The sequence below is a fragment of the Canis aureus genome, chromosome 23 (assembly GCF_053574225.1).
Source record: "Canis aureus isolate CA01 chromosome 23, VMU_Caureus_v.1.0, whole genome shotgun sequence".
Taxonomy (NCBI): domain Eukaryota; kingdom Metazoa; phylum Chordata; class Mammalia; order Carnivora; family Canidae; genus Canis; species Canis aureus.
In genome coordinates this window covers 22,830,154-22,855,566 of record NC_135633.1, presented here as the reverse complement: position 1 = coordinate 22,855,566, position 25,413 = coordinate 22,830,154, and the positions used below count along the sequence as shown (strand labels likewise).

At 39.9% G+C, this 25,413-nt stretch overlaps 1 protein-coding gene and 1 pseudogene across 1 annotated transcript; one reads left to right on the top strand and one right to left on the bottom strand.

Annotated features, from left to right (window-relative positions):
• The first annotated feature begins 925 nt into the window (after window positions 1–925).
• LOC144295377 (olfactory receptor 51B6-like) lies at window positions 926–1,879 on the top strand. The gene has a single exon (XM_077867767.1). The coding sequence runs from the start codon at window positions 926–928 to the stop codon at window positions 1,877–1,879; it is 954 nt and encodes a 317-aa protein (XP_077723893.1).
• Window positions 1,880–8,084: 6,205 nt separating this feature from the next.
• On the bottom strand, window positions 8,085–19,448 carry LOC144295148 (olfactory receptor 51Q1-like; annotated as a pseudogene).
• Between the last annotated feature and the right edge of the window lie 5,965 nt (window positions 19,449–25,413).

Sequence of the window (25,413 nt, the reverse complement as noted above, 5' to 3'; positions counted from 1 at the left end):
ATTAAGATGTTTCTGGGCATTCTATTTAAAAATAGGGCACATTGGCACATCCCACCATGTCTATTGTATAATAGGAAGCAGTTATGCTCTCTAACTCTGTCTCTCCCTCCCTATTTGGTTCCCATACTCCTCTGGATCTCAGCATGACCTAGGAAATAGCCTGGGTTAGACATGTGAGGATGGGCAACTCAGACCCATCCCTATCAAAACAGTTTCTTTTTTGGTTTTGGATTGTTTGTTTGTGGGGAGGGTGTTTGGTTTGTTTGTTTTTAGTTTTGGTTTGCACAATCTGCTTTTCTTTGCTCTACCAGGGAAAAGTTTGCCTCGCCCCCACCCCCCGCATGAAGCCTAAGGCTGCAGGCTGCCATCAGGCTGGACTGCACTTACTAAAGTACTCCCCCCTTTTTCTCATTCCCCCTTTCTACCCTCCCCCAGACCCTAGATATGTCATCCTTTTTTTAATCTTAATAGTGTAATCTCAAATATTTTCTTTTTTTTTCACATTTTATGTTTTATAAGGACAAGAATCAGCTCTATCTCGTAAACTCACAATTAAATCCACCTTGCCTAGTACATTCCCTGGCACATATATTAAACAATGATTTGCAGTTGTTGATCTTTTTCTTTTTTCTTTTCTTTTCTTTTCTTTTTTCTTTTCTTTTCTTTTCTTTCTTTCTTTCTTTCCTTTTCTTTCTTTCTTTCTTTCTTTCTTTCTTTCTTTCTTTCTTTCTTTCTTTCTTTCTTTCTTCTTTCTTTTTTTCTCCTATCTCTAAGGCTTTCCTAAGAATGACCACTTTATTTCTCTGATATCACCACAGTTTAGAAAAGAACTACAGGAAATAAAAAAAAGTAGAAGCTACTAAAAGAGCATTTCTGAAGACCTATGGACCTGTGCATGGTCTTTCCTTAAGAGAAGACTTATTCTATGAAAATGCCTATTATGGAACTCAATACCAGTGCTACACCTTTTCTGCTGACTGGCTTCGTGGGCCTGGAAAAAGCACACCACTGGATCTCCATCCCATTATCTGTCGTCTATATCTCTATACTTCTTGGCAATGGCATTCTCCTATTTCTCATCAGGGTTGACCATAACCTCCATGAACCCATGTACTATTTCTTAGCCCTGCTGGCAACCACAGACCTAGGGATGACCCTAGTTACAATGCCTACTGTGCTGTGTGTGATGTGGATAAATCACAGGGAAGTCAGCCATGGCATCTGCTTTCTCCAAGCCTACTTCATCCACAGCCTCTCTATGATAGAGTCTGGAATTTTGCTTGCCATGGCCTATGATCGGTTTATTGCCATCCGCAACCCACTGAGATATACTTCCATTATCACCAACATCCAAGTGTTAAAGATTGGAGTGGGAGTTTTCATGAGGGGATTTGTTCTCATCTTGCCTCCAATATTGCCTCTCTACTGGTTTTCCTATTGCAGATCCCATGTCCTCTCTCATGCATTCTGTCTTCACCAGGATGTTATCAAATTAGCCTGTGCTGACATCACCTTCAATCGCCTGTATCCTGTTGTGGTGGTATTTTCTATGGTCCTAATGGACTGCCTGATAATATTTTGCTCCTATATTTTGATACTCCAGACTGTGATGAGCATTGCCTCTGAAGAAGAGAGGTCCAAGGCCCTCAACACTTGTGTCTCCCACATCTGCTGCATCTTGGTCTTCTATGTCACTGTTTTTGGTTTGACATTCATCCACCGATTTGGGAAGAATGTTCCCCATCTAGTACACATCATAATGAGCTACATCTACTTCCTTTTCCCCTCTTTCATGAACCCTATTATCTGTAGTATTAAAACTAAGCAGATTCGCGGTAGTATACTCCAATTATTTTCTCTGTCCCCACCAAGAACATGACATTTACTTTCTCCTATCTGGAAAATGACTAAGAAGTTATAAACAGAATGATAACTTGACTGGCACAAATTTCTAAGAAACATGTTAAAATAAATGGGCAAATGTCAGAAAAAAAGTCTTACAGATACAGCTGCTTTTTTTCTGCCATCCCCCCTTTCTTTTTCCTCATAAGGATGAAATGCAATAAGTCATAGTAAGGCACAAAACATAGTACAAGGTTCTTAGAATGTGCTCAATTGATATTCATTTTGTACTAAATGCATTAATTTTACTAATAACAGCTCTGATGTGATTCTGAATTCTGTGGCATGGTCCAACAAGTTTAACAGATTCCAGTCTTGGTTGTGTTTTCATGTGGACTGGACATCCTTGCAACCATTAACTTTTATCTGTTGTGTCCCTATGTGCACCCAGCTCCATTTTCTAGAACCTTGTCATCATCGAAACAGTCTTTCTGAGCTAATTTCCAAATGATGGCTATTGAACACAGTATGCATGCAAGACAACTGTACATGTAATATATTAATGCTCAATTTTTACGTAGTGAAGTGAATTGAAATCAAGAAGTGAATCAATTCCTTGTCCAGAGGAAGAAGTTTGTTATGATGATCTTGATAAAAGGGTGCTAGTCAGAAACTATAAATAATCAGAGCCTGAAAGGAAATTAATTCAGATCAGAACTGGACACATTTGGAACTTGGTGTATATTTATCAGGTGTGTAGAACAGAGGTAACAAAGGGTAGATTATGTGTGTGTAATTATGGGGAAAGAAAGAAAAAGAAAGAGACACATGTGTTGGGGGCAGAAAAAAGCCTGGCCTGGAGAAAACGGTTTCAGGGCAGGCTGTAAGGATAAGTTTAATCCATATAGCAGGTGAGGAGGGATTCAGATAAGATCCCATTCTCAAAGGTGACAGTAAGGGTAGCCATAGATTTAATATAGAAAGAGGAAGGAATAAATTTGCCAGAGTTCAACAGCCTTGTGGAGGCCACCCAGAGGAAGATTATTTCCCTAACGATTGATGAAATCAGGGCTAAATATAAATGAATTTCTGACCTCTTGCACCTTCCCTTGCCCTTAATCATCAAAGGAGAAGAACTTTACAGAATCATTGGAATTTTGGGTAATATGGAGGCAAGCCAAATATGCAAATGTGGGACCATGGCAAATGCTCTGGTGCACTTTACAAGCTATGTAATGTATCCTGTATCTGTCATGCCCAAGGATTGGCACAACTTTCTGTTTAGAAGCACTTGTCACACTTAAAATTTCTTCTTTTGTGTCTCTCTCTCTGCTCCTCCCCTACTGGACTATGAAATCCACTGTGTACCAGCTTCAAGAACAATGCTTTGGTTGAGTAGAGCAGGAGCTTAAGAAAATGTTCTTTAAAATAATGAAAGGGACCATATGGGAAATGAGGGGAACTGATTGGGGAAAATTAGAGAGGAAGACAAACCATGAGAGACCCCAAACTCTGGGAAACAAACATAGGGTTGCAGAAGGGTAGGTGAATGGGAGGATAGTGTGACTGGATGATGGGCATTAAGGAGGACACATATACTATATGTTAAAAATTGAATTTAAATAAAACATTTTGAAAATGCAAAAAATAATTAAAAAGGAAAATGTTTTTTATTAAATCAAATAATAAACTAAGAGTGGATGATGTTCCTGTGTCTATTTCTCCTAATTCTGCATTTTTATATATAGTGTAGAGGTAGAGATGGAGATCAAAGTCTCTGACTTTGGGGTATTCCTCTAAGCTTTTGCCCAACACTGTGTGACAGGAGACTCCCCAAAGTGAATAACCAAAGTCTCCTATGTTTGAAGTCGGCCTGTTCCTTCCTGGGTATATATTCTGTGTACACTGAAGCCAACCTCATAGGACATCTTTGTCAACTTCCCTAAGTTTCCATTGGTGAATTTTCTTTTTAATGGAGTTATATGAAATGTTGATTTTTTTTTAGTGAATGATTTTCAATCATTGTGGTCTCCACATTTTCCTAAGAGCTGTAGGATAACCAAGGAGAGAAAGAGGAAAAAGAAAAAGATACAGAAGAGGAGTCTATGAGAGGGTTGCTCAAGCTTTGTCTGGTTCTTTGCCTCCTTACCATAGCAACCCATTCAATGTGGGATAAATAAAGGACTCTCAATAACACCAATTGTGTTTTTTTAGTAATGACCTTGAATTCCAGTGGTTATTTATTGCATCTGCCAAAGAACATTTCTTTTTTGTCTGGTAAGGAGTTCTGTAGACATTTAGATCACTAGGGCCAGGAACTAGGCCAGAACTGAAAATAATGTCTTTATTATATATCAACAGTCCATGGAGGTATCTAGGTAACTGAGGAACTGGTGGTCACTGAGCAACAGGTTCTGTGCCTTAAGAGGAGTGTTATCAGAGTATCATTGGTGTTTGCCAGCTATGGAAACCATGGGATTAGAGTGTATGGTGATGCCAAACACAAAACTGTGCCAGCTGGTTCCAGCTCAGCAATAAGTTTTCAACATTATCTTACCCCTCCTCAGAGGATAAAGAAGGGTAAGATCAAGCATGTGGTAGAAAATACTGTGAAGAGAGGCATTTAGATAAAGAGAGAATAACAATTCAATATTCTGCTCTGCTTGTCAGCAACCATCTTCTCCTTTATACGCAGCAATGGATATGATTTTAGTATCTCCAAAGAAGTCCTTCCATAAAGCATACTCATACGTTAAAACATAAGTGAGATACAGGTCACCTTGTGGCCTGACAGGGCTCTGGCTGTGACTGACTAGCTTCCCACCATTCCAAGCACATTAAGGCCCTGGTGAGGCTTAGCACTACAGTAAAATGTGCTCAATTGTATTCAACATAAACTGATACATTTACATTATACGGCAATGGTTTTTAAAATCTTTAGATATAACCTTTGAGGTCAAAGATTATGGTCCAGATGTAACCTCCACTTCAATTGACATTCTCTATGATGTCTTAGATGTTCAGTATCTACTGGCTTGAAGGCAGGATAAAGTTTATGTCCCTAACCATTCTTGGAGGACCTCTCCCTGCTTCTCTGGGGATGTGAATCTGAATGTGGCCAGAGTGGGGGCCAGCCTCACCACCAGCACTGGGAACCACAGGCTTTGAAACACTGCCAAATGCCAGTTAGAGGAGGACTTAGCAACTGTTGAGCACCCATGGAGAAGGCAGGCAATCAGCTGTGTGCAGGACAGTTGTGTTGCAAGGGCACATGGGGGACATGCATTGCTTATCCGGATTTGTCCTGGGGACTGAGTGGCTTAGAGGTGAGCCTCAGTGGACAAGATGAGAAACAGTAAGTAGAGAAGACAGAACAAGCCTCAGGGGGAGGCTTCCTCAGTGGAACAGATGGGAAGATAAGGTCAGTGAAATAGATGGGAAGGAAAATGAGTGAAGGAAGGGGAGAAAACAAATGAGAGAGGGCCAGGGAGACAGGAATGAGAGTCAGAAAGGAAACCCAAGGGGAAGTCTCTTTGTGGGCAGGATGTTAAAGAGAGAAAGGAAGTCAGGGTGTTCCCCTGGGACCGAAGTTCAAGAAAATCATTCTTCATTCTTCATCAGTGACTAACCCCTCCCCCTCCCCAAGCAAGAGTCCCCATACATGCAACACTGAGAGGGCTGAGGTGGGGTACTATCTGAGCCATGAGACAACAGGCTCATATGTTCAGCCCCTCCCTAGACTTGGAATCTTATCTCACAGGCACAAGCCTTCTGCTTTCCAACCATTCCCCTCTCAACATTGCAACTACTGCCACCTGCCCCCTTAGTGAATGAACCAGGAGACAGCCTCTAGAAAGGGGGCAGAGGACTGTCCCTCAGGTCTTGTTATGGTTCAGATGGAAAAGAAGCTCTACCATACATACTTAAACCCTGAGTTTTTGTTATAAATGTTATTTATTATTTATTTGTTTATTTATTTATTTATTTATTATTTATTTATTTATTTATTTATTTATTTATTTATTTATTTGAGATACAGAGAGAGAGAGGCAGAGACATAGGCAAAGGGAAAAGCAGGTTCCCCATGGAGAGCCTGATGTGGGACTTAATCCCAGGACCCTAGGATCATGCCCTGAGCTGAAGGCAGATGCTCAACAACTGAGCCACACAGGTGTCCCAAGTTTTTGTTATTTCATTATTAAACTAGAAGAAAAAAAAAAAAAGAAAAAAAGAAAAAACAAAACCTCTACGGATTTTGAAGTTAAAATGGAAAACTAGTATTTCTGATGTGCTGGTAAATGAGGATAGAGACAGTGGCACAATACATACATTTAAATGTATTCTTTTATGCAAGTGTTCTGCTTTCATGATAAAGATCAGTCACTTCTCAGTCACTCAGCAGTTAGAAAGCAGTCAGAGATTTCTCGAAGTTTACTTCACCAAGGCAAACTGCCCTTCTTCCGATTATACTTCACAATAAACCCAAACTTCACTCGGCCTGTTGCCCCCAGAGAAGCCCCCAGTTCACTCACAGCTCCTGTGACCCTCCAGAGGGAGGCTTAGAATTTGCATCAGTACATAAATTGAATATCCAGAATAGTGGACAAAGCATTACAATGATGACAAATTTATTAAAAATTACAGATACTGAGAAAGTTCTTGGCTTTCAAGTCAGATCCTATTCACTTTTTCTAACACATTCAATGGCAAGAATTTGTTCTTAGCTGAGTTGTTTCCTTTAGGGACCAGGACCAACCACATAATTCTTTTATGAAAACAACAAGGCCAGAAAAAAATGTAGATAACTCATTCCAATTTGCCAAAAGTCTAGAAGGAACATTGACTATACTGTCACTTCCTAAATGATGTGATCTAGGGAGATGGGATTGAATTATAGAGTCTTTTTTTTTTCTTAAAGATTTGCATTTATTCATAAGAGACAGAGAGACAGAGAGAGAGAGAGAGAGGAAGAGACATAAGCAGAGGGAGAAGCAGGCTCCATGTAGGGAGCCCACTGTGGGATGGGACTTGATCCCAGGTCCCCAGGATCATGCCCTGGGCTGAATGAAGGTGGTGCTAAGCCGCTGAGCCACCCGGGCTGCCCTATAAACAGTCTTTTTACCCGGAGAGGGCAAAAAAGTATAAAGCCGGAAGCTGTGAAAAACATGTCTGACAGAAGACCCATGGTTACAATCAGGGAAGCCACGACCTCATGTTATCTGATAGATAAAAATGGTATTGGCTAAATAAGGTCAAGAGTTAAAAAATTAAGTGAGTTAAATGCAAGCAAAAAGAAGTTAATTTCTCAACAAAAGATTCATGGCAGCCATACTCTCAGTTTTAAAGGTGGGGGGGTGAGGAGAAACCACTTTATTAATATTATAAAAATCTAATAGAAAAAGAAAGAAGAAAAGGGAAATCCGTGCATACATGAGGGCAATTGTAAGCAGTAAAGGAGAATAGGACAGAGTTATATCAGACTGGGTACTTACAACATCCAACCTTATTAGCTGGGGATGGTGGGTGGAGACAGCCAAGCTGGAGTCCCAGTTGAGAGGCCTGGGCAGGGCATCCTCCTCTCAGGTGAGACTTCCAACTGACCATTCCCATGAAGGCTGTATTTATAGGGCATATGACAGAGTCAGAAGTTAAACATTTGTTTGCCTACGTGCAATTTTGAATGAGCTGCATTTCTATGTTATCATGTCTTCACATTTTTAAGGAGCCTGGGCCCTATGTGCTTGACCCTTCCCAGATTCCATTCTTGGGGGCCAGCCCAGCCTGGAGCCAGAGGGGATATAAGGCAAGATTTACAGCTTTTGGTGTCCAGACCAGAAAGGCCAATTCTCCCCTGGAGGTCAGATAATGTCAACAAACCAGGCTCCTAAAGTCACTTATGTAGCATAAGTCTCACAAATAACATTTTTAGCCTGCCTGCAAACTTGCAGGTCAGGGTGGTCCTTTGTACAGGACAAATCACAGACATTTCTATCCATATGATACAGTTGAGAATTACAGTTTGGAGGAACTCGGTATGCAAAAATCTCCTGTAAATGGAACAGCTACATGATGGGTAGATGGTTCAGCTTAGTTTAAATTACCAATTCAGGGAGCACAATAATGTATTTAACACCCATTCCTGCTTTGTGATTCATATATGACTGGATACCCAAACCATAACTTTTCAAGTTTCCTAAGTTCTTTCTTTAAGGAATAGTACCCACAACCCATTTCTCCATGCTCTATTGCAATTGTCTATGAGAAAAGAGGTGAAAAATGCCTCGACGGATCTGTTTTGTTTTAACACTATAGATAATGGGGTTCATCACGGGAGGCGCTAATAGATAGATGCTGGCCATGATGACATGACAATTGGAGGGGCATGCTTGGCAAAGCGGTGAGTCATGGACAATCCCACCATGGGCACATAGAGGACCAAAACAGCCAGAATATGGGATAGACAGTTATTGAGTGCCTGAAGCCTTTCAACCTGGGAGCTGATTCTCAAGACACTTCTCAGGATGAGTACATAGGAAAGCACAATGAGCAGGGGGTCCAGTGTAATAATGACCAGAGCTAGAACAAATCCATACCAGTTATTGACAGTGGTGTCAGCACACACCAGGCAAATCATGTCTTGATGGAGGCAGTAGGAGTGGGAAAGCTGGTGGGAGCCACAAAAGGGCAATCGTTTCAGCAGGAGCAATGGGGGAGGAACAGCCAGAACACAGTGGCAAATGATGGCCACCCCTATTCTTCTGATTACTTGGTTGGTGAGGATGGAGACATAATGCAGGGGACGGCAGATGGCCACATAGCGATCAAAGGACATGGCCAGCAACACAGAAGATTCTATAAAGGAGAATCCATGGAGGAAGAAGAACTGGGCAAAACAAGCCTCAAAGCTAATTTCTGAGGCCCCAAACCAGAGGACTCCCATGACTGTAGGCAAAGTGGTGAGGGTGAGCCCCAGAGCTGTTACAGCCAACATAGAGAGGAACAAGTACATGGGCTCATGTAGGGAGGGCTCTGTCCTGATGACCGCCAGGATGGTGGTATTGCCCATGATGGAGTCAGTGTAGAGACAACAAAAGGGGATGGAAATCCAGTTATGGAAAACCTCAAAGCCAGGGATGCCATTAAGGATGAAGCAAAAGGGGACTTGAGTGGAGTTAGTAACTAAAAACGTGACTGGAGGAGGCAGCCTCAAGACTAGAGTTCTTTGTCAAATCTGTGAAAAGTAGACAACATAAGAATTTGAGTAAATATTCTCTGACTACTGGAAATCACTCTGATAGATCATCAAGTAAGACCTGTGGGAAGGGAATTGGCTGGGAAATGAGTTTACAAATGTTTTATCAGTTTTGCTTGTTTTAGGTCCTAGCTTGTCATCTCTTGTCAATGAGTGATGAGAGCATGAAGTTCTCATTGGTTTTAACCTACAGGCTTCTTTGTGCAGAAAGTAGTTATGCCTTTGCAGCAGGAAGGTATAGAGGGGCTTTATGGCTGTTGGAAAGTATGGCTATGGAGAAGAGATTACTATAGGACATCCTTGGATGCCATGAGGCTAGAAGAAAATGATGAGGCTAAGACTAGTAAATGTACAAAGCAATTCCAATATGCCAGTTGACTCTTCTGAGCCAGGCAAACCATAAAGAGAGAAACAAACAGAGGTAAAGGAGTAGGAAAAGATAATGCCTGACTTCAGAATCTAGGAGCCCTAAGAAGAAAATTTTAGAAGCCAGACAGGTACAGGGACTTTATTGGAAAGGACCCTACCTGAGCTAAATGGGTAAAACTGGTGCTCAGATATCTGTCATAAGAACCTGTATTAAAAAGCTAGCCTAGGAGTGCCTAGGTGGTTCAGTCGGTTAAACATCCAACTTTTGATTTTGATTCAGAACAGGATCTCTGGTTCCATGCTTAGCAGGGAGTTTGCCTTAGATTCTCTCTTCCTCTCTCTCTTCTTCTGTCCCTTCTCACTCCCCTCAAAAATAAATAAATCTTCTTAAAAAAATAAAAGAGGGGGGAATCCCTGGGTGGCTCAGTGGTTTAGCCCCTGCCTTCAGCCCAGGGTGTGATCCTGGTTGGGCTCCCTGCATGGAGCCTGCTTCTCCCTCTGCCTCTCTTTCTCTCTGTGTCTCTCATGAATAAATAAATAAAATCTTTAAAAAAAATAAAATGAAAAAAGAAAAAAAAGAAAAGAATAAAAAATAAATAAAAGACTAGCCTAGGATGCACTTTCTGGGAAAGACTGCAACAATAGGTAGGAGTATCTCTGTGGGAACAGCCTCAGAAGGCTGGACTAAGAAAAAATATCCTCTTGTTTCATAAAGCAATTGGATCCATAGGATCAGCCAGTAGTTTACTGTGAAACTGTGTAAGTTTATATTGATAGACATGAAAGGGAGTAGAATCTGTCTCCCCCCAATATGCCTTTTGGTTTAAGGATTATCTTGAGCTGATTATTTCTAAGGAACAGTAGACATAGAACAATCAATCTCTGAAAGCAGAGTAGATGTTGCCTTTCAGATCCTTACACTGACCTCCGAGACATTTACATGTATAAGGGAGACCTGATGAGGAGAAGGAATAAATCTTTAGAAATTCTTATCAAAGAAGAAGGCACAGATGTAAATCTGCATAACAAACATTCCCTTGTTTACTGTGTTTTTCCTGGGAACCTCCCACTAGAAACCCTCCCTCCGACCCATCCAACCCCCCAACATCTTCCTTTGTCTTTATCTAAAGAAGGCATTTAAGGTGATGGTTTGGGCTATTTCAAGGAGTTACTCACTTTTCCAGGGTAAATTCCATACATACATTATTAAACTTTTGCTAATTTTTCACCTGATAATCTTTTACTATAGGGAGGCCTCAGCCAAAAACCTAGAAGGGTAAACAGAAAATTATTTTTCCTCTCTTACAGTTGTTTGGATAAACTATTTTATCTGTTTGTTTTTAACATTGCTATCTGATAAAGATTCCTTCCACTTTCTCTAAACTTGCTCTTGATAAACTCAAAATATATTGTTACTTCTGTCCTCCACAAGAAAATGGAATCCCCTTGTGACTGAGGGTGATCATAAGTGTTATCTCTCCCCATTATGTTGAGTAATCCTTTTTTTTTTTTTTTTTTGAAAGAAGCAATAATATTGCTTTTTCCTACCTAAGTGTTTGTGAATTAGGCTAATTTGGGTTCACATTCTAATTTGAATACACACTAATTGTGTGACTCTAGGCTAATGACTTAAACTTTCTTTGCCTCAATTTTACTTTCAGTATGTCAAGGATAAGAATCATGTTTGGAAAGCGCTGAAGACACTTCCTGAGACATAGCAAAGCCTAAATAATTGTTAGCTATAAATACTAATTGTACTTATATTATCTCTACTATTAGAGTTACTGAGTTACTCTACTATTAGAGTTAGAGTAACTCTACTACTACTTATTAACTCTCTCATTATTATTCTTACATTATTACTATTATTATTATTATTATTACTATTATCTAAACTTTCAAAGATGCAGTTATTTTCATTATTTTCTCAATCTATCTTTTTTCCTAATCTGCAGGCATGGTGTCAGGATCTCTGGATAAGAAAATTAGATTGTTAGGAATGTGTTCTCCTTAGCAACTTAAAAGTAGCTTGGGGACCCTCATGTTTGTTCTCAGAAATTTCAGCAAACCTGTATTACTTAAACCCTTAATGCCAGGGACATTGTTATAGCTTGGTAATGCATAAACCAAAATGACACACATTTGCATCTCCTTTTTATTTTTAATTTTTATTTATTTATTTTTTTTACCCTTCTCCTAAATTTGCATTTCTTTCATAACTCATCATTTGATCATCTTTTTATATGCTTCCTAAGCATTAGCATATCTTTTGTGAAATATTTAGGTTAAAAGTTTGCCTGCCTTCATTGGATTGTCTTTGGATTATCACGTTGTAAGAGTTCTTTATTCAATCCGGATACAAGTGCTTTTTCAAATGTACATGTTATAAATACTTTTTTTTTTTCAATCTCTGGGCTGATTTTCTTTTGAGGAGCACACCTTGTTAATTTTAATTAAGTTGAATTTATCAATGAATTTTTCTTTCTTAAAAAAGATCACAGGGGATCCCTGGGTGGCGCAACAGTTTGGCACCTGCCTTTGGCCCAGGGCACGATCCTGGAGACCCGGGATCGAATCCCACATCGGGCTCCCGGTGCATGGAGCCTGCTTCTCCCTCTGCCTGTGTCTCTGCCTGTGTCTCTGCCTTTCTCTCTCTCTCTCTGTGTGACTATCATAAATAAATAAATAAATAAAATAAATTAAAAAAAAAAAAAGACCACAAATACTTTTTCTTCTATTGCTATAGAGTTCTAGATGCTGTACAGTTTGGTATATTTTTATTTGTACATATACGTCTTTGTTGTGTTTAAGTTAATTTATGCATAAGGTGTGAAATGGGGTCAAAGCTAATTTTATTTCTGTATAAATATATAGTTAGCCGCACCATTTATTGAAAAGATTATTCCTTCTTTCAAAAATAGTTTGGTGATTTTGTTAAGTGTCAATAATTGATTAATATGAAGATCTGTTTCTGGACTCTCTCACCTCTTTGTTATTTTTTTTTTTTTAAGATTTTATTTATTTATTCATGAAAGACACAGAGAGAGAGAGGCAGAGGCATAGGCAGAGGGAGAAGCAGGCTCCATACAGGGAACCTGATGGTGGGACTTGATCCCAGGACTCCAGGATCACGACCTGAGCTGAAAGCAGATGCTTAACCAGTGAGCCACCCCAGCATCCCTCTCATCTCTTTGGTTGATGTATTTGTCTCTCATGATTATTCAGCACTACCTTTTTACCAAAGATTTATAGTAAGTTTTGAAATTAGGTATTATATGAGCTCTAAAAGACTGTACTTCATTTTCAAAGTGTTTAGCTACTATAGTTCTTTTGAATTTCTATAAAAAATGTAAAATTATTACATTCTACCAAGAAATACTAAGATTTTATTGTTTTCCCTTAACCTCCAAATGAATGGTGTTGAGGTCTTACTCTTTTTCTATTGTTAGTGGGGTCACTTATTATTAATTTGGTAAAACCTTAAATGAACTAAAATGTGTTCATGGATACATAGTATAAAGTAGTAATTTTCTTTTCTCAGAAAAGTCGTTGCTCTGTTGGAATCAGAAATGTCTTGACCCAATGTGTTGTTATGTTTCCTTTTGTTCTATCAAATTATCATTTCATTTATAGCCCAATCTATTCTTTGTACTAGAATTCAGATATATTTTACTTTTGCTTATATAATAATTCCACAATACTTTATTACTTTCACTTTAATATTCAATTGTGTTTTATTGAATTTAATAAAAAGAAACAGAAAGAAAATAATCTTAGTCTCAATTGTTTTTTAACCTGAAAAATGTTCATTTTAGATTAGTTTTTGAAGGAAATTTTCACTAGAAAGGTACATTGACAGGTTTTACTTCCACCACATCACAAATGAAGTTCCATGTTTTTCTTTCTTTGACCTCCATTGTTTCTGAAGAAAAGTCAGACAATATTCTTCTCATAGTTTCCTTGTAGGCAATGTGTTGTTTTCTATATTCATTTAGCTGTAGGTTTACTTTAATTGGCCTTGCTCGACATTTGCTGAGCATCTGAATTCATGGGTATCCTTTATGTTCTAATGTTGAAAAATTTCAGCCAATAGTTCTTCAAAAGTTTTTGATCATTTTTTCTCTCTAATTCATTTTTAAAACACCAATTGCACATATGGTAGACAGCTTGATAATGATCCATCCACTACTTCTGGGAGTATTTTAACTTTTTAAATTTATTTTTATTTATTTATTTATTTATTTATTTATTTATTTGAGTATTTTAACTTTTAAAAAAATCTTTGTATTTCATTCAATGCTTCTATTTAGATGATTATATTGATGCATCTTTAAATTCAGTTACCCTTCCTTCTATGTTGCCCAATACACTCTGGATCCCAACCAATAATTTTTTAAATTTATTTTTCTCTACTTAGATTATAATTTTTTTTACACTTTCCAAATACTTCCTGAAATTCCTAATCTCATCCATATCTAAATTCCTCATCTCTTCATATCCAAAGTAGAGATCTATTGGGAACAAGATAAACAATGATAGCTTAATGGAAGATGAAGGGCAAATTTCAGCCACACTTTTTGAAAGGACACTTCTGGGTAGAAGAGAACCAAGGAATATTCTTCAGATACCACTCAAAATGAGTCCCTTCTGGGTTGAAGCTACAATGCAACTTGATATAGCCCATCATAACTGAAAAGAACAGATGGTGACCATTCCAAGATTCTTTTGGAGGCTATCTTGTGGCATCTATTTTCCCTTTTGTCTTTTAGTATCTGCAGAATAAATGGGTTATTAATGGTCTTCTGACTCCTGTTCCTACTTTGGTTGTTGGAGGAGAAGATATTCTTTATGTACTGGAATTAAAAATAGATGTGAACAGAACAAAAAACAGAGAAGGGTTGGTCTAATCAGCTAATGCTAGGATGCTCTCATGAGAGCTATTGGTCGGCTAGGTGGTCTAAGAAGGTTACTCTCCTGTTTCCACAGCTTTGTTATGTATTCAATGTTTCTATACAGAGATGATGTGAGAAAATGCCTCTGTAGACTTTGAGGCTCAGGAGAACACTTACTATTTATCTACTGCTCTATCCTAGAGTCTTGTACAGTGCCTGGCATATAGTAGGTTCTTTTTACATTTTTTTTTTTTATTTTAGGAATTTCCTTTTTTTTAAGATTTTATTTATTTATGCATGAGAGACACACACAGAGAGAGAGAGAGAGAGAGGCAGAGACATAGGCAGAGAGAGAGAAGCAGGCTCCATGCAAGGAGTCTGATGTGGGACTTGATCCTGGGTCTGCAGGATCACACCCTCGGCTGAAGGCGGCGCTAAACCACTGAGCCACCAGGGCTGTCCCATATAGTAGGTTCTAAACAAGTGTTTGTTGTACAATTGGATATTTGTGGGGCTTTCTGCATGTCTCTGTGTAAACCTGCATGTTTCTGGGTATAGGGGTGTAATCTGTTGAACTTCCTTAATTTGACTAAAAAGACACTTTCATTCTCCAACTTTGACAAATAGTATCGTTCTTGGAACACAGCAGGCACATACCCTGAAGTGAGTACTCAGGGCCACAGGTTAGTAGCAATGGTTGTTACCAAGTAATGAGTGAGGTTCCTTGGGATCAGAGTCAATGTGCAGATGCTGGCAGAGGCCAGGTGACAGTAGAGCAGTGGGCGGCCTGGATAAAGGCAGGGCCCCAGTAAGCAGTATCCTGTTACTTTGAAGTTAGCCAAGAAGTTGAGCCTCAAAACTAGGAGGAAGGGTAGTGTGAAGCCTATTAGCCACTATTGTATTATGTGTGATTACAAAGAAGCAGAGCAAAAGCTGGGTCCATTGCCACCAGTAGATAGTCCAGCTCCTTCCTCATTTGCCTACAGTTAGGCCAAGGCTCCCTGTCTAAACCATCCCACTGACAACTTAGCATAAAACCTGCAGGACATAGATAAGAAACTTCACCCCGTAGGCTTCCTCATTGCTGTAAATGAAACAGAAAGAGTTTGACTCTTTCTCAGGCTCCATAAGAAAGTAAAGCAGTTAGTGTTAATTCAGGACATAAATAACTGCTTTATTTTTTCAGAAATTATCACTTTCTTGTTATACGTAATTCTCTCAATAGCTGTCTGGATGGTGTATACTATAAACATATGTTACTTGCTAAAAACCAAAATTCAACTAAGTGAATCTGAAGATCTAACTGGCTTTATTAAATAATTCATGAATCAGAGAGCATTCCTTCTAGCAAGTAGAGGGGAACTCTCTTAGGAGGTATATAAAAGGGAGGATTTTTGTTTTGTTTTTGGTTTTAAATCATTTGTTTTTGTTAATTTTTTAAAATTTACTCATGAGAGACACAGAGAGAGAGAGAGAGAGAGAGAGAGAGAGAGGCAGAGACACAGGCAAAGGCAGAAGCAGGCACCATGCAGGGAGCCCAACCTGGGACTCCATCTCAGGCCTCCAGAATCAGACCCTGGGGGGAAGGCGGTGCTAAACTGCTGAGCCACCAGCGGCTGCCCAAAAGGGAGGATTTTTACTGGAAGGATGGTGGGGTAAGAAAGTTGTAAGCAAAAGAAAAGAAATAATTATTCCAGACAAGGGCATATTCCTTTAGAGGGAGTGCTTGGGAGTCTTGGGAGTCTTTTCATGCAGCTGACCTCATCTTCCTTTCAGGAATGGAGAGGTTCATGTGACAGGAATGGAGAGGTTCATGTGCCCATCAGAAAATTGCTGACTGACCAGTGAAAACTAGATTTCTGGGAGAGGATGAAATTGAAATTAGATTTGGTATTAAGCCCTGGTTTACTGATTTAAGGCCTTAACTTCAGTGATGTAACTTGGGTCCTCTGTTTTGTTTGGTCTGGTTTGGTTTTTTTTAACATGCTCAAGACAGTGAAGCTGGAAGAAGTTAAATCACTTGCTTTTTGCCACATGGCTGGGATTCAATTGAGTGACCTGACTGAATTTTGTTTTATTTCATTTCATTTTTCAAAATTTTTTAAATTTTATTTTTTTTAAAGATTGTATTTATTTATTCATGAGAGACACACACACAGAGAGAGAGGCAGAGACACAGAGGAGAAGCAGGCTCCATGCAGGAAGCCCTATGCGGGACTCGATCCTGGGACTCCAGGATCACTCCCTAGGCTGAAGGCAGATGCTCAACCACTGAGCCCCTCAGGTGGATTTTAAAGTCCTATGAACTTCTGTTTTTTCATACCATCTTCCAAGAGGATGAGTTTAATCATCATTGGAAAAGAGTCCAGTGGCTAGTTGTGTGCTTAGAAAACTGTATTCTCTCCCTCTTCTTTCCCTGGCTAATGTGATATTTAGTCATATATTGATTTACCTGGTTGTTCCTCTAGGAGGTTTCTTTTAAGCCCTTGGGGCTGGTTTAATTTCTTATTTCTATGGGTCCACTTAAACCATTCTATTGCAATTGACTACTTATGTGTCTGTCTTTCTCAGCAGCATGTGGGTCCCCAAGATCACTTCTTAATTATTGTGTACCCTCCATGCCTAATATATAATAGGCACCCGAGAGGACTCACATGGAGCAAATTTAGGGAGGCACTCACTCTCAGCTCTTCTTTCAGAAAAAAGTGTCCACTTTTCTTCTGTTTGGCCTGGTCCTGATGCTCACTATTTGTTTGGGGGGAGAGAGGAGGACCTGCCTCTCACTCAGACTTTATAAGAAATTCTTTCTCCTCAGGAAATTTCATACGGATTCAGAGGTCTTAGTAAACTGATGTTACCTCCTTGATCATGGCTCAGCTGATAATATGCTATTAAGGAGGAGGAAAAAAGAGAAATGAGGTAAGAAGCCTGATAAAGAAGACAAAACAAAAGTTCTCAGAATAGAGGGATCAAAATACAGATTATTGTAAAGGGACTGAAGATGTAAGAGGTAGGTAAAATAGAAACTGACAAGACCTCAGATAAAAATAAATTAAAGAGATGTGTACTTGGCTTTAGGAAAATGGTTCCAGATTGCTATGTTACGGGAATATAGGTGTCAATGTGCCGATGTATCAGGCTTAACTCACACCTTGATAGTCTGCAGGTTGCATAGATTGTACACGCTTAACGTGTCTCATTCATCTCCTCTTTGACTGTATCCTATGACTTTGCTCATCTCCCACTGGAATTTTTATGAGTTCCCCAAATATATTCTATTTCTCTAATATCAACACCGATGTGTATTTTTATTACCTTCCTTAAAGCATTTTTAAGGTTTTTGGGGGTGTCTTAAGCATCCCACTCGATTTCAGCTCAGGTCATGACCTCAGAATCCTGAGATGGAGCCCATGTGAAGGGTTCTGCACTCAGCAGGGAGTCTGCTTGATATTCTCTCTTTCCCTTCCCCAACCCTCCCCCATCAACTCCAGTGTGCAATCTCTCTCTTTTCTTAAAAAAAAAAAAAATAATTAAAGAAAAGTATTTTAAAGGTTGTCTAAGCTTTTAGTGTCACCAGTAAAACCCTAAGACCTAACCTTTACAGCCCACCTGCTTGTACTTACTTATCTTTGTCTTACATCTTTCATTAAGCTCTTCTTTACAGATTACCTCTTAATTCAGGCAAATTAAATCCAAAACTACCCTCCAGGTGAAGGTGACTGCCCTGACAAGATTTCTTGCCTGTCCAGACCACCCAGACCCTTTGAGGTAAACCTGACTCACACCCTACAAATGTGGACCATGGAGTGACCCTTGGAATGACTAGCAATGAACTTTACTTCATTATAACACTAAAATCTCTGCCCAAGGGAAAATCCTCAGCCTCATTTACATAACATACAACGTATATATAGGTAGGATTCCTTAAGGTGTATGCGTGACCATGCGCCTGCCGCTATATCCAATGACCAGGATTCCCAATCTAAATATTTACCCTAACTGTAAACAGAAGGAACTCATTCACCTTCTCTTAGAGAGTCAGGGCTTTGGAAGCTATTTCCCATGATCTTCTTATTCGCCACAAATAAAGCTTACTTTGTACACAACTCTACTTGGTGTATCTGTGACTCACCAAGGAGTGAACTAATGTTGGTTTCATTACATGGGTATCATCTCTCCAGCATGTTTCAAGTCCTACTCACTGCAGGCAAACTCTAGTCCTTTGTCTCTTTATAACACACAGTGTGGGGATGTACAGATAGGGGCAATATTCTCACCATAGACTTATGGCCACAAACTGAACAACAAAGAGACCAGACCTAGGAAAGTTGCCTTCTCTTTCTTAAGATTTGTGGCAAAGACAGTGGAGTGACCTATAGAGAAGTGTGGGAAATGTCAGACCTGCTTTGGTAACAGAGGTGTTTGTGTTCTTTGAGCTTGATGGGCTATGATTAGAGACAACCAAAACAATCAAAGAAACAAACAAACAAAAATACCAGGTAGATATTAGCCCAAGCTAGGGCTGGGGGTGGGAGGTATGGATCTTTGGCTTTTCAAAAGGGGTCTCACTGAAAAGTTTTTGCAGTGAGGATGAAAATAGGTTCCTCTTTAGAATTACTGGTGAGAGGCAGGATATAAGGAAAGAAGAACTTGCTAAAAGGATTTCTGTGGGAAGATATGGAGAGCCTTCCTTTATGGAAACATTCTAGACTTTCTATGCTTACATAGATGCAGGCCGCAGGAGAATGGACAAAATAAATTCCAGCTTGAAATTTTCTTAAGGGCTCAGACCAGGCTAGAAGATCCCTTTGACATTCCCAGCATGTATAGGTCTTACCAGCCTGAAAGATCTCTATCAATCACATACCACAAAATGAAGTTGATTTAGGGAAGTCCTGGCTCACCAAACCTGGACCTTGTATCACAAAAAAAGTATGCTGAGCTTTGTGAGGGGTGGAGGGTGGGTAGTGGGAATAATTTTCTTTCTACCCTTCAAGGTTCAAGACTGGGACCAACCCCCACTCTCCAATAATAAAAGGCAGTTTAAGTGGAGAAAAAACAAGTTTAATAACATGCATACCACTTGCATACATGGCGGTACCCAGGAAAACTAAGTAACCCACCAAAATGGCCCAAGACACCACTTTAAATCCCAGATCCAGTTAAGACAAAAGATGCTGGCGGGTGGGATGCCAGTTATGGGAAGCTATTGGAAAAGCAGTGATCAAGGGTAAGTTCTTTTGCAGACTTAGGTCTTTGCCTTCCTCAATGATAAACTTCTAGAGATTTAGCCATTCTCCACTTCCTGGTACACAAAGGAAGACACTCTGAGAAATGGAGGTTTTTCTTTCAAATGCAAATGTCTCTTACAAAAAGGCAATCTCACCTGGTTGGTTTTCAGAACTTCTCTGGAGTCTGTTTCTTAAAAATAATCAACCTAAAAAATAGTCTTTGTGCCAAAGGGGCATATTCTGAAGCCACAAATTCTGCTCCCTTTAAGGCCACCACCGTTTTCTGCAATAGAGACACCTAATTGAGTCTGAGACTAGAGAAACTGAAAATTCTAAGGATTTCCTTTAGTTCTGTGGTCAGATTGGGGATTCAAAGCCTGTCAATATGACTAGGACTAAAGCACACAGCATCTGCATCCTATGAGGTTACCTTTAATAATTGAGAAAGTAGAGAAAAATATCATCTCTACATCAGTTTCAGGATTTTATGTGGGTTATAGGGTGTGGATGTGTCTGCAGTGCATACGCATGAGACAGAGGGGATCATCAGAGGAGGAATGCACAGGTTGGCATTTTTCAGAACTATGTGGGAGATAGGGGCACCTGGGTGGCTCAGTGGTTAAGCATCTGCCTTCTGCTCAGGTCATGATCACAGGGTCGTGGGATGGAATCCCACATCCGGCTCCTAGCAAGAAGCCTGCTTCTCTCTCTGCCTATGTCTCTGTCTCTCTCTCTCTCTGTGAATAAATAAAATCTCTATCAAGATGGGAGATAAAGCATTATGTGGAGATTAGCAGTATGTGGGAAACTGAAACTGGAAGATCTACTTTGTTAATCTGTTGGGACTTGAAGAGGGTTTGGATTTAACTCCTTTTTTAATCTGAAGTCTCCCCCTGGTGGTTATATTAGAAAACCACACCATGCATATTGACCTGGCTGTTCTGTAGTAAATCTACCCCACCAAGCCAGACTCTGTTGGTTAGGTATGGACACAACATAGACGCTCCCTTGAATATAACTTATATTGGGACCGTGGAAATCATGCTAGGATCCAATATATCCTGTCAGTTTTAGGTTTCTTAAAAATAATCAGCCTAAAATAATCCACATGCCAAAGAGACACATTTTGGGATGGCAAATTTTGCACACACCCCCCCCACACACACACCATCATTACCCAATGAGACAGAGATGCACCCAAGGACTATTCCTTTGTCATTCTCTCCCACCAGCCTTTAGAAACAAATTCTACTCTCCTAGCCTGGACTAGTTATACTGTTTGGTAAACTCTGTTTGACAGTCTTTTTTTCTTTATTTTTCTTTTCTTTTCTTTTTTTTACCAAATATGAGCTTCATAAAGGCAATAGTATGTCATGTCTCCCTACTCAGGGTTTTTCAGAGCAGACACTTAATAGATGCATAACAAATGAAAATGAATAAGAATGTTTAATGTAATCAATCTTCATTCAAAAAGATTATTTTGGGAGTGCCTGGCTGGCTCAGTCCATGGAGCATAAGAACCTTGATCTCAGGGTCATGAGTTCAAGCCCTACGTTGAGTATAGAGCTTACTTTAAAAAAAAAGGGTTATTTTGTGATATGATAAAATAAATTTAAAGATCATTTAGGGGAATTAGAAAAAAAAAACTAAGAACACTTTGTATTTTGTAAAATAAGAATTTCTTGGGCACTAGTCCTTAAATTATTATAAAATTCAGAGAAGCAAAGGGGAGCTATTACACAGATGGTAGTTAAAAAAATATAAAGCAAGTATTGCAAGTCTCTACATAAATGGCAGGTTATCCATTACATAGTATTATTTAGCCATGTGAAAAGCTAGGAGTTAAAAATCTCACCTAGCTCCATGTTTTTTAGTGCAGATTTTAAATATTTTATATGTCTTGCTAACAATATATTTTATAAAAAATATAAGGTCATTCCTTGCCCTTTCAAACTCAATCATCAATACGTATACATTCTTTCAGAGTCTTATCTCTACCTACATCTACTCTTTCATTCCAAGGTATTATCTTTCTTAAATTTTATAGTTGCATATTGGAGATTTCTGTAGTTCTCAGAAAAATTTCTTTACATCCATGCCCTACATTATACTACTCCTTCTTCCTGGAAATCCCTTTCTATACTGTCCCATCTCATGATTAATTCTTAGTCTTCCTAGCTCAATTTGAACAATTCCTTGTGTCTTCCAGGTGGGCTGGTTTCAACCCACCCAAATTTACGTAATTGCTATGTCCATTTCTTTGGTTGCCTATATGATAATTGTATTTTCTCATATGTGATAGATGCCCTCAAATAATAGCAATAGTTGTTATTGATGATAGTAACAGCAGCATTGTTCCCTAACTAGGCTCCCTCTAGGACAGGGCCAAAATTATGTTTTTAATAAAGACAGAATATTCTCAGATTTTTCCAGTAAGGATTTCCTCTCTTCAAACCTGAATGAGGGTTTTCCACTCTATCCCTTTGTTGCTTGAGCCAGAACTGTCTGGATCAACCACAGTTTTGAAAGATGACCTGCTCTCTGCATCCTGTCCTATCACTGTAACGTTGCCTGCATACAGTCTGTCCATAACCACTAGTTATTTACCTGATTTAATGTGGTGCCATCTTTTATATGGGTGTGTTCTGATTACATTGTCATGTCATAAACTTCATGGGCCTCTGTCCTCCCTTTGGATCTCTATGCCTCATTTTGGAGGTTCACCCTCACACAACTCTGATCAACCATCTCCTGCTTACGATTATATTATTATAATGTAACATTTTGTTCATGGCAATCTCCAAGTCTCTATTTGTGTGTGTGTGTGTGTGTGTGTTTAAAGGGAAAGGAAGTGTGCATATGACCTGATCATATCAATCAATTTAAGCTTTGTAACATAAACTGAGGAAGAAATACACACTGATTTTTCTGAAAGATGGTGGTGTTTGCTACCAGAAGGGGGGAAAAGGCAAGAGGAGAGGAAATGTTGGGGAAGGACTACTTGTTTTAGAGTTTGTTGAATAGTGTCCACACATTGAGAGTTGAGTGGAAAGCCTTGGGAAAGTGAGAAACTGGCTAGAACATGTATTTGGGTTGGAAGTGTATATGGAAAGTTCTCATCTAGTTGATCTCTAGGTTCAAAGGTGCAGTGACTGGCAGAGACCATGGGTGAATGAATAATCTCATAAAAGGAAACAGATACATAGGCCTGAAAACTAGTGCAGAAGTGAGAGGACATTGGGACGGTGATGGTGATGGTACTTCCAGGAAGATGAGCAATGTGAGCCGATGTGGAAGCTGTGTGGATAATCTTCATATACCACTTCCTGCCTCTCTGACAAACTGTGGGTCCATTCTAATGAACAAAGGGAGGGAGAGAATGAGGTAGCATGAAAATGGGATGAAGCTGAGCCACTTTTCCTACAGCAGAGATCTGTCAACAGCTGAAGCCTGGAGATTAAATCCTATAAAGTCAGGGTTCTTCAGCCTTAGGTGAACTCATGGAAGGAGAGAGGGATGCAGAGGGGAGGGAGTAATGACAGCTTCTGCCCACAGTGTTGCCAGCCCTGGGGACTCTTTGTTTGTCCTCAGCTTCTCCCAGCTGGTGCTATAGTGCTTCACATGCACAGAGGAAAAAGGAGAATAAAACCTTCCCTGGCAGCACAGCCTGATGCCTCTCACTGATTCTGGTGCCCTCCTGCCTACTTGATTCCTTTTCCAGTACAGATCACCTGAGCTTCATTTTTAAAAAAACATTAGCAGCTTCTGGTAAGCCTCTATTGCTGTCCTGTGTCAGGGTTTCCGGTCTGGGGATTAGGGATATCTTATGAGGAGAAAGAATGCAGGGAGAAGGGGATGTACAGTTGTCCCGGGAAGCAGTTACCCTGGTAAAGGGTGGTCTAAGGTCTAATTCAGGCTCCTCTACTAAATGCTTGAATGATCTGAGGCCAGTATGTTCCCCACACTGGGCCTTACTTAGTGTTTTCCATTTGCAAAAAGAAGTCTTGGACTCCATGGTCCCACAGAAACTCTCCCACTTCTGACACTCCTAAAGTCTTTATAAAGAACCAGAGCCAGAGAAAGGAACAGGGACTTCTGTCCCTAAAGAAGAGGAGATACCATCTACAATATTCTGTTGCTGAGGCCAGGAGAAAGGGTTGCCTGGCTCCTTGGTCCAGTCTCAATATGCTCAGGTCAGGCTTTTCTTGGATGATGTCTGGAAATACGGATATCATAAACCCTCTGGTCTCCATAGACTCCTCCCTGTAGCGCTATCTGGTACACACAGCCTTCCTTTGTCTTCTTATCAACCAAGCACCATTCATTTATTCAACTCAGATATTAAGTGCATTTTGTGTGTCAGACCAGTGAACATGGCAGGGGAGATCCTGCCCCTAGGATCTCCTATTAACACAGACATCCCTGTGGCTTCCCCAGTATCTAGGATATGCCTTCCCCCTTCCAAAATCCTCTTATACCCTGGTCACAAGAGGCATGTTTGCATATGAGTTTGACCATTGTGGAAATGCTGTCTGGTTCAAAATGAGGCATCTTCAAAAAGAAGTTCCAAGTTCTTCTGTGTATTTTCCTTCTCATAAGAAACAATAGCCTTTACCACTAATTCATTTCTTTAAATAGAAAATATTAAATTGAAACAAAAATATTTTTTAATTATTTATTTATTCATGAGAGATACCAGAGAGAGAGGCAGAGACCCAGGCAGAGGGAGAAGCAGGCTCCATGCAGGAAGCCTGATGTGGAACTCGATCCTGGCACTCCAGGATCACAACCTGAGTCAAAGGCAGATGCTTAACCGCTGAGCCACCCAGGCATCCTGAAACAAAAAAAAAATATTTAAAATACAAAGGTAGGGCAGAGATCTATTCGTTCATTGCATAGTGAAAAACTTCTTCTCAGGAATTTCCTCTTCCGGGCTCTGCATATCTCTGCTATGAATACTGCGGTTACATTGTCATTAGTCATGACTATGTGCGGACAATTGGACTTCCTGGTTTGTTTGTTTGTTTGTTTGTTTGTTTGTTTTGGGCTTTTAAAACCTTAGTCACTTCAAAACCTTTATCAGAGACATTATTCTGCTTTGGGGTTAGTGGGGCCTCAACCTCCAGAGGGGGTCTGATGTTACCCCTTCCACATAAGACAAAGTAGATCTCCTCCTCCCTAGCAAAGGGATGGAGGCTGGAGGCCAAGGCCAGACTGGGTAGAGGCCTTGGGCCTCTGAGCACTTATCCCAGATGGAAAGATTTGGCCCACTCCAATGGCGGATCAAAGTTTGGGCTCCAGTTTCTCCTTATCCTGGAAGAGGATCGGGTATGGTCTCAGGGAAAGCAAGTAGCCACCTCTCCACCTGGCTGCAGGGAGCTGGGACAGAAGCCAAGAGAGTCTTACCTGTTTCCTCTGGTTCTGTCCTGCCAGTTCTTTTGAGTAGGCTGTGCTAGGCTGTGCTGGGGATTGGAGGTGGGGTTGGCTGTCTGGTTTAGGGTCAAGAGGAGAATGGGAGCCACTTTAGGAGGGTGGGAATTTGTTTGTTTTTAAGAAAAAACACCCGTTGCTCCCTTAACATGGATAATTATCTCATTTCCAGAGAAACTCCCTAGAACTTCCTTTCCAGGAAAAATAACCCCAGCCCTGTCATTGTTTCTTTATAGACTTTCCCTTTCCCCGAGATCCCTCTTCCCATCCTTATTATTCCAAAGTCAGTGAATACAGGTCTCAATACCAAACTCCAGATACAACTAATCAGGACAAGAGTTGAGCACTTAATTCATTCACTCATTCATTGTTTTTCATGCAAAAGCATTTAGTGGTG

Coding starts and splice junctions, on each gene's coding strand:
- LOC144295377 (XM_077867767.1), top strand. CDS start 926: ATGAAAATGCCTATTATGGAACTCAATACCAGTGCTACACCTTTTCTG.